Source organism: Antrostomus carolinensis, unplaced genomic scaffold, assembly GCF_000700745.2.
Source record: "Antrostomus carolinensis isolate BGI_N321 unplaced genomic scaffold, ASM70074v2 scaffold42866, whole genome shotgun sequence".
Taxonomy (NCBI): Eukaryota; Metazoa; Chordata; class Aves; order Caprimulgiformes; family Caprimulgidae; genus Antrostomus; species Antrostomus carolinensis.
In genome coordinates, this window is record NW_010320561.1 from 427 (window position 1) to 10,390 (window position 9,964).

The 9,964-nt window shown below is 51.4% G+C and overlaps 1 protein-coding gene across 1 annotated transcript in view; it reads right to left on the reverse strand.

The window, feature by feature from the left end:
- Nucleotides 1-2,752: 2,752 nt before the first annotated feature.
- Nucleotides 2,753-9,964, reverse strand: part of BSG (basigin (Ok blood group)) — a gene marked incomplete at its 5' end in the record, with an annotated part of 7,560 nt that continues 348 nt past the window's right edge. The window contains 6 exons of the mRNA XM_029085355.1: nucleotides 2,753-2,810; nucleotides 3,151-3,175; nucleotides 5,589-5,862; nucleotides 6,083-6,210; nucleotides 6,325-6,413; nucleotides 8,211-8,387. Of these exons, the coding sequence (XP_028941188.1) occupies nucleotides 2,753-2,810; nucleotides 3,151-3,175; nucleotides 5,589-5,862; nucleotides 6,083-6,210; nucleotides 6,325-6,413; nucleotides 8,211-8,387 (751 nt within the window). The remainder of the gene's footprint in view (nucleotides 2,811-3,150; nucleotides 3,176-5,588; nucleotides 5,863-6,082; nucleotides 6,211-6,324; nucleotides 6,414-8,210; nucleotides 8,388-9,964) is intronic.

Here is a 9,964-nt window from a genome sequence, read left to right on the forward strand (position 1 = left end):
CCGGGATGTTTTCATCCCCTGTCCCCAGCCCTGCCAAACACAAGGCACAAGCAGCCTTTGTGCTGCTGCTGGAGAGCCAGGTCAGGCAGGACCCATAATCCTCATCAAGCAAATTAAGCCATGCATTGATTTTTCACCAGGCCGGCTGTGAAAGGCTTGCATAACCCACTTACGTGCCGCAGAGCCACACTGCCCGTCAGCCCCGCGGCCGGACCAGCTGATGATACACCCAGGCAGCAGAAACACCATCAGGAGGGACCTGGCCATGACAGCTCCAGGCTGCCAGCACCACTGCCAGACCCGCCTGCCACCACCGCTGGCAGCCCGCAGCTCTCTGGGCACAGCCCTGCAATTAGAGCCACACTCCCTAATTACCCCTCCTGGGGAAGGGACAAGTGTTTGGCTACAGGGTGAGGCTACAAGGCCATGGCTCAGGTGCCAGGAGGGACCAGGGCAGGCAGAGGCACCACAGGCCAGCCAGGAGGGCACTGGGGCTCCTCTCCAGCCCATGGCCACCACTATCTTGCCCCAAGGGCAGGAGCACTGGCAGAAGCACCCAGAGCTGGCAGCAGGAAAGATGCCCACCACATCTTCCATGCTCTCCCCAGGCACCACACTGTGCTCAAAGGCCTCACACCTTCACTCTCCCTCCCAGCAAAAAGCCAGGAGAAAGAAAAATAACTGCTTAGAGAAGCACAAGACGTGTGAACAGCACGTGCTGTGCAGGCTCCTGGAGCTTGGGGCTAATCCTTGACTCCGCAGCCACAAGGTGCTGAGGAGCTGTGCCAGGGCAAGGTGACTCCTGTCCCCACACAGACCAGTGTGCCCCAGTGACCAGTGCTCCTCCGAGCTCTGCAGAGCGGGGAGCACCCATCCTCCCCCTTCACAAAGGCTCAAACACCTCTCGAGCTGCAAATACTTGGTGATTAGAGCTGGCACCAAAGTGAGAGACACAGCGATGTGTGCTGCAGCCAGGGGAGCCAGAAATGAGTCAGCAGGTCAGGCCACCCAAGGGACCAGGCAGCAGGGAAGAGCCACCAGACTCCAAACAAAGATGGAAAATTAAAAATAAATAAAAAAAAAAAAGAGAGGAATCATCTTTATTTGTGAAGTGTGTTAACAGATGGAACAGTTCAACGCTACCCAGCAATAAAGGGATTAGACTCCACTGAGCACTCGTCTGCTCTCAGGCTCCTGCATCACACAAACATCACAATGGCTTAAACACAAGAACACACATGGTTCAACAGCCCCCCCAGCACCCAGCCCCTGCCCCCCACTGCAGCAACTGGAGAAGAGATACCAGCAACCCCTGACCTAAGTTCATAGCAAGCGCATTACCCAGTGTCAGCGCTCACCCTGCCTCCTGCGCGGGTGTTTAAGAGTTAACTAGAGCAGCTCTGGAGGGGCTGACTGGGAATCTGCCCCACACCGAAGGACACTGTGTGCAGGTCCAGGTGCTGTGGCACATGCTGAGGAATGAGCCCCAGGAGCCACACCAGATGTGCCTGGTGGCCCTGGCCAAGTTGGCTACAGGACAGACACTGCTTCCACACTGGAGAAAGGTGGAGCCTGGCTCCAGGGGATGCACTGGGAAAGACACAGAACTGCCTCCCTCAACCCTTCGATCAGATCAGCATCATCTCCAGACAGTCACCAAAGCAGTTTCTCCCTGGGAGGACGAGGGAGAAACCCCTTGTCCTGCCCCTGTTTCTCCAGGGCAGGACAAGAGAGCTGCTGGGAACACAGGCCATGCCAGCCCCCTCCAGTGGAGCAGCACACAGGAACTGGGCGTGTTTCTCTGCACCTTCAGGTCTGTTATCCACAGTTCCTCCAGTGGCCTCACACGCTGAGGTAGGGCAAGGAGGGCGTTTCAGAATGGCCCTACCCAAATTACCCTGTTCTTCCCATAGATGAGGAAGAAATAATTTGTACTCCCATCCACCCTCTCTGTACCAATGTGAAGAAACCTAGGACAGAGACAGCCAGTGACCTAGACTACCAGAAACAAGGGATTTACATTTACAGGTAGAAAAACCCTCCCACAACTCTTATTTTTTTTTTATTTAAAAAAAAGTGTATTTTAGATTCTACAACTTAAGAAAGTGAAGTAACTGAATCGCAAGTACGCACTAGAATATTTCATGGTGCTATTTTACCAAAAAATTAGAAGAAAAACAAAATTGTCCAGACGAATTCTTCATCTACATGTCACCTGGCAGGAGGGAAAGAAAAGCCAGTCAGATAACCCAGTTGTACCAGTAAGGCTGCGCTGTGCTTGAAGGGGGTTGATGGAGCAGTACAGGACAGAGGCTGCTCTGCAGTAACACTGTGAGCTTGGACTAATCTCCTGCTTTAGTCTGGGGCAGGAGTTATTGAGCAGTCCTGACTTTCCCGTGCTCTAGAGCCCCACAGTTGAGCCCAACATCTTCTCCCCCTCCCCGTGTCTCTCTGAGCAGAGGCCAGTCACGCTGCTGTTCCTCACACACCATCCCAGCAGCTTCAGCAGGTTCCTACCAGGCTTCTAATGGTCTGTGCCTGAACTTCACAGCAACACTTCCCACCCCTCTCCCCAGATCCCACAGTATGTTGGGCCAGAAGAGCCTCTGCCTGCATTGAGGATGCTCCTGCTTCTTCCAGAGACCCTCTGCAGACACAGATACTGCAGCTGGGCCAGACCCCCGAGCAGCTCGGGCCAGGTTACAGGTGCAGACAGGCAGCCTCGGGAAGGGCACTCACCTGGCCCCTGCTCTCAGTTAGCATTTCTCTGGCGGACGTTCTTGTCCTTGTGGTTTGTGGCATTGCTTTTCCTGGAAAGAGAAAAGGGGCAGTGAGGAAAGAAAAAGCACAAAGCCCCCCTCCCCCACCCTACCCACTGATCAAATTCAGGTCCAAATAGATGGTCGAGATAAGGCAAGAGGAGTAGTTACCAGAACAGTGTCAGTTCTGGAGACACTTGTGCCATCCCCAGTTCTATGTGGTTTACAGACAGGCCACATTAAATGAACTGTGGGGAGGGAAAGTCTCCTGCCCAGCAAGCTGGTGTGTTATTCCCAGCCCAGTTAGCTTTTATAATTCAGAGCAGATTCCCTGGATGGATGTGACCTGCCACTACAAATCTGGCTAAACAGGAAAAAGCAAAGTACTCACAGCGGTGCAGAACCTCCATCATCATCTTCACATTCAGGGCAGCATAGGAAGAAATAAAGAACAGTGTCAGGGAAAAACATATAAGAAGCGATCTCTGTCACCTCTTAAAACTCTGGGGACTGTCATTCCAGACAGGCTACTGGATACACTGGGTTCTCCTGCAGGCACAGAGGACTGAACCCAGAAGGTCACCTCACCCCCAGGGCTCCTGTTTCGCCAGGGCCTGGCAGAACAGGGGGCAACTTCTTCCCAAATGCTACTACCCCCGTGTGAGCTTTAAGCTGCTTCTTGTCTAAGCTCAGACAAGGCACAAACTTAGGCTTAAGCTCCTGTTATGCATCCCTGTTGCTTCTGTTGGCAGAGGGTAGGCTTGGCTCACAGGATAACCAAGTCACCAGCATCACCCCATCAATCAGCAGAGGTCAGGTCTGGCACCTCATTAATCCAGAGGCACACCTGAGACCACCCCAGGAGGCTACAGAAGTGGAATTACACAGGGAAGCCCCCGGGCAGCCTCTGAACCAGCACTGCTGACTGGTTTAACATTGGCACCCTGTGTATCCTCATCACACCAGCCACTCTTCCCACCCCCAGCACTTAAAAACTGGAAAAGAGTCACAGATGCACCCAGCAAGACAGCCCAGCTTCCCCTCATCCACCTCTGCTCTCACCCCTTCAGCTCCACCAATTAATTCCACTGGCTCCCAGATCTGAGCACAGATTTCCACAGCAAGTAAAGGGGAATCCAAACAGGACATTTCGGGATCGAAGCTTTCAGCATCAGCAGCAGTTTGCCTTTATTTCTCCCCATGTATTTAGTGAATCAAAATAAACACACTGCACACCACATTCTTGCTACACTGAGAGACACAGCTAAGGAAATATCTCTGCCCACATGTGCCAAGTCCTGGGGCCTTTCACCAGCTCCTTGCAACCTGCCACCTTCCAGCAGACAGGTCCCCATCATTTCTTCACACAGTCCAGGCTCCCCTCAAACAGCACCAAGCAGCACTGGGACTGCCTTGGCCACCAAGATCTGCATACAGCTGGTGAGAGGATGGATGCAGAAACAGGGCTGGAACCATCTTCAACTTACCATTTGAGGTGGCACCCAGCAGCAGAGAAGGGAAGAGTGGAAAGGCAACACCAGCAAGGATATCACACCATACACAAGCCAGACTCTCCTCATCTCAGGCAATGAGAAGCAGCCAATTCACAACCATGTACCATGAGGACCAGCACTGGTCTGAGCTGGCTCAGCAGCGCCTTACTGTTACCTCCTCTCAAGAGGGGCAAAGCTACAAAGACTTCTGGAGAGAGACAACCACTTAACACCAGGAAAGTGTAAAGCTGCGTATGCCTGTCCAACAGGTACAACACTAATCTCATCCACAAGCACTTGGGAACCTGAGCTGAAGAGCTCTGGCCAAGGAACATCAGGACATTTCCGTATACGTGCCTTGCCTTCGTCTGTCAAAGCATCTGCTAGAGCTCTGACAGGTCAGCACACGATCTGGACCAGGCTGATGTCATCAGAAGCCAGATCACTCACACACAGGCTGCAGTTTTTTTGCTGGAAGATGCAGTTACATCCTTAAGAAGACATCTGCCTTCCAGTCAAGAACATCTGAGGGTAAAGCATCTGCTGGTAAAACTACCTTGAGTCAACTCCCCAAGCCCTGCAGTCAGGGGAGGGATATTTAGTTTTAGTCCCTCTGCTTCACCCCACACCGCTCAGCCCAGCTGTGCTGTTCCCTGGGGCTAAGGGGCCTGACCCAGCAAGCAGGAAGGATACCAAGTGTTTACACTTCATTGTTAACTGGATCAGATAAGGGAGGGGTGGCTGGGCTAACACAATGCAGATCCTTACTGATAAGGAAAGGGAGGAGCTGTTATTTCCAGAACAGGTTAAAGATAGCACTAGGTTCTGAGGAAGTCCCCAGGAGTCAGGATGTGTGGACCTGAGGACCCAAAACAGATGCATGAACTGAATCTGAATTAAGCTGAGCCTGGTCTTAAGGAGCCACTGACACACTCCCCTGATTTTGCAACACCAGAAAGAGCTCTACTACCTATTCACAAATCAGCTTCTCCAGAATGTTAACTGCCAAAGAAAACCCAATCCTGGTGAAAAACTTGAGCAAAATGAAGAGAAACTGGTGAGAAAGGGTCAGACTAACCTGTGCTGAACCTTATCTCACTCCAGATCCAAAGCACAGCTTGCTGAAGGACTGGCAGAAACAGAGCAATTACTTGCAGCTTCACAGCTTAAGTAGCCTGGTAAAGACCACCCCGGTTTGACAAGAAGTGCTCTGAGAAGCAGCCCTCAAACGAATGCCCACCTGACAAAGGGAACTCCAAGTTCTCTAGGACAACATTTTGCCTGCACCCAAGTTACTTGTTCTCCTCAGAAACATTTAACTCCAGGCATCTCTTACCATCAAGAACCTCATCTGGCTTCCTCCTCTTCTCATAGATGAAGATGATGGTGACAAGAACGAGGACTTCTGCCACAATACCCAGGAAGGGCCAGAGTGCTGCCAGGCGGCTGCGTATACGCAGGTTTACAGTAGCACCACCAAAGCCGTAGGAGTTGCTGGCATTGCAGTGGTAGTCACCTGTGTCCTCCTCAATATCCAGTTTGAGAATGCGTAACTCTGTCTTGTTGCCACTGGACTTGATAATGTATCGCCCAGAACCATTGACGATGTGCTGGAGGGAGGGAGAAGGAGAGACAGGCTCTCAGGGCAGCACTGACATGAGGAAAGCTGCTCACTTACCACCCATGGTCCTACCACTACAGGAGTCCTCCTTGCCCTGGCATTGAGGAGGCTGCTCCTCAGTAGCTAATTCTGACAGGACAAGGTCCTCCACCTCTTTGCTGGGAAGCAGGGCAGGCAGAAAGGGAGAAAGAGCAAACCACAGCACTTACCTCTTGGCCATTTTTGTACCAGATCCAAGTGCTGACAGGTGGAAAAGAGGGATTCTTGCAGGTTAGCACACCTGTGTCCCCCTCATTCCCATGCTCAGACTTCTTGTATGCCATCACTTGGGGTGGAACTACAGGAAGAGAAAAAGAAAGTCAGACACCTCATTATACAAAACAGGAAGATTTGTACCCCCTGCAGTCCACCTAGCCAGAATCAGACCAAGTCACCCACAACTCTTCATTACCTGAAATATTCACTTGTCCTTTTATCACCGGGTTTGCTTTGTAGACACATTCATAGACACCAGAGTGCTCTTCCATCTTCCCCTCAATGCTACAAAACAACCAGCATGTTAGATAAGCATTCAGCACAATTGACTTACCCACAGACAACAAACCCCAAACCCACAGACACACATAAGCATCAGCAATCTCCTCCACAGGCAATTCCTCCCATATCAGCACCAGGATTTACACTGCACCGTGTACTTTCTGCAGCCCAACTCTCCACCCTCCTCCCCTCACACACCGAGGATGGCAGAGGATGATTTCACATGCATCAAGTCTAACACGGGTCTGTCAGTCAGCGATCACTGAGACCTCATGTTCTGAATCCCGAAAGCATAAGAGCTTTCACCCCCTAACCCACAGAACTCTTGCCATCAAGGCCTCTATGAAATTAAAAAAAAAATAAAGACCTGGAGTGTTAGCTGATAAGGGATGAAGAAAAGCAGAAGCATTAGGACAACATGACACCGTCAGCAGGTGCAGTGCCATGTGCATGCTTCAGAAGTGGCCAAATCTGTGCTCTTCCCTCTCCCACACCAACCACAGCCCCATTAAAAGTCAGACCCTACTGAGTAAAACCAACAGAATCTGAAGTGCAGCAAGAGAACCTTCTAGTTAGCACAACCCAGGACACGGCCACACACCTCATGCAAGACATCAGCCCTGCAGTTCACCCCTAAAAGAGACAGGCAAGGAGCTTAGCACAGCAGATTCAGAGGAAAGTTACTATTTCTATGCAGGAAAGGCCATTGAAACACATGGCAAAGAAACACCCAGACTGGGTGACTCTGCATTGATCCAAGCGGATGGAGAACACTCTCATTTCCCTTTTTGTAAAGCTGCTGCAATGAGATTTAGTGGATTATGCTGCACTGCAACAAACACCTCATTCTGCAGCTCAGTAATACCCATTTGAGGGAAGGGGCAGGCAAAGTTTCAGTCCCGTGGTTGCACTGGGACAACAGGCTGTTTGTCAGTTCTGCTGTGCACGGCGCTTCCCACTTCCAAAAACCACTCGCCTAAGGAATTGAGGTCACGCGAGGGAGGCTGGGTTATAAATACTTTAATCCTTGTTCAGCTCCCTGTTGCTATGGGGAGACAGGCACGTCGGCACTGCCATACAAAAGGACATGATGCCTCTACAGCTGCTGGGTCAGTGCCAGCCAGGCCTGACTGTAATCGAAAAGGAAAGCTCACTGCACTGTTACAATACGGCTGGTATTCCTGCTTCTGCTCAGCTACACCCTGCAAACCCTTTCTGAGCACGGGCCACGGCTTGCAGGCAACTTCCCAGCTTGTTCTGTAAGAACAGTTGGACTTTGGAAAGGTACATAAAACCCAAAGGCAGAGACAACATGCGCTGGACTCTCTCTCATTCCACACATGGCCCCTGGGGAGCAGGGAGCTGACACCCTGCCCAGAGCAGGGGTCCCTCAAAGCTCTGGGAAAACAGCTCCAGCACCCTGATGTCAGTGGTGCAGATACAAGGCAGGCAGCAGCCCCAGCCACACCACACCTTACACCTGACAAACCAACCGAGCCCAGCTGAACACCTGCATAAAAACATGAAGCAGCAGAACTTCTCTTACTAAGAGGATACTTGTGGCTATAACTTTCCTTTCCTCCTCCTTTTTGAGCCCTCCTCTCCACAAAGGAGAAAATGTTGGGCCTTACCCAAACCTTGCTTAGCTCATCTTACCTTCTGAAGTTTAAAAGCCTACAATTTCAGCATGACTGTAAGCACTTAGCTTCGGCCTCAGCTGATAGGAAACATTAACTGCAGCTGGTAGAAAGCCTGTCCCCCGTGTTCAGATTCTTATCTGACCTCGTCCCTGACACTCACGTGTAAGCGGTGAAAGCACTTGACTCTGTGTCTGTTTGAAGAACCTTGTCTCCGTGCATCCATTCGTGACCTTCGATGGCAGGATATGGCGCAGACATGTTACAGGTGAGGATCAGCTTGCCAGAAACACCAGTGACCTGAGTTTTGATGTCTGGACCTGCATTTGTAAATAATTCAACTGAAGTTAACACGTCATATTCCAGAGGCCACGTGCCTGCCCAAGAATCTTCAGTGCAAACAGCTACCAAAACCCACAGCTCCTTGTCTCTATCATAGCTGTCACTTACCTTTGCAATCAGTCTCCTACCAGAACTGATGATACCAGCATGGGAGACTCAAAAACCAGGGCCTGACTGCACCCAGCAATACCCAGTGCTGACCCTGCAGCTGCTCCCACCATGAGCAGGATCACTGCCACATGCTCTGGGTGGTTTTGAGCCTCTTGCTGTTCCTACAATGGGTGCAGCTCCAGCAGAGCCAAGTGCTCAGTGAGCAATGGAAAAGGTCACACTGCGAAGGGCAGTTACAAGAGTAGGGCTCTCTGCTTTGATGAGCCGCTACAGCACTCGCTGCATCAACACCTCCCAGAATCTGAGCAGATTTAGAGACCTCCAGGTAAGGTAACGGGTGGCACTCAAGACCCTCTTTGGTGAGGGGTAGCAAACAAGACTGTATGAAAGCAATACCTGCATCGTCTGATGCAGCCCAAGAGTTTAGTTGGATTTACTCCAGGGAGAACAGGCAGAACCAAAGGTTCTGACTCCAGAAGGTCCTGGGCCTTCATGTGCCAAGCAGCTGTAAATTATGCAACATAAGATGACTCAGGCATTTCTACTTGTAGGAGGCAGTCTGAGAAAACAGCTGCCAGTAGCAGCACCGCTACACAGCCCTGGTGGCACTACAGTCCCTACCCTTCCTCCCAACCTCCAGTTCCTGGAAGGAACAGTTTTTGCACAGGGCTGTTGGGCATTTTGCTTTCCTTCCTACCCAAATTCCACTGGAAGAAGGTTCTGTTGGAGCTCTCTATCAGCTGGCACATTTGTGCTGAGAAGACTGCTAACGCTGCTCTGCTAACTTTGGGATTCATGGTCAGACTTTAGCAGGATCTTAGGTTCCCTCATACCAGCCCAAGTTTCTGTCACTCCAAAGAGCTGCCTGTTAGCTCCAGAGTTCGACTGCCAGCTCTGCAGAGGGAATCTGCTCACTCCCACAGAACAAGCAACTACATCACATTCAGTGTCACACACAGACACGGCCATTTCAAAAACGGTTGCATCTCAGGAAACTCAAAGCAGGTTTCGTTCCCCACAGCTTGTATCACTAGCAAGGAAGCGAGCTTAAAGCAAGACTGTCGACAGGAGCAGAAGCTGTACGAGCTGTAGGGAAGGGCCGGTTTGTCAGTGGTGGTTAGGGCAGAGTCTACCGCAGAATCAAGACTCAATTCTGCAAGCCAGCACCAGGACTCAGAGGTATTCAGGAATAAGCAGCAGGTTCCAGGTCTTTGGCTCCGGAAAAGGCACGGGATTGCCGAAGGGCATTTTGTTTGGGAAGCCACAACCCTTTTTGAGCAGGGCCATTTTAGGTCAAGTCACAGGTGGTGGGGGAGATGACAGAGGGTGGGAGTCTCTCAGTTCTACAGCCGGGGTGGGAGGGTGAGGGGAGCTTTCGGGAGCCACAGGACACGGGTGCAGGGGTGAGCATGGCAGGAGACTCGACACCGGTGTCCGAGCAAGTGCCAAGGCCTCAGTGTGGCC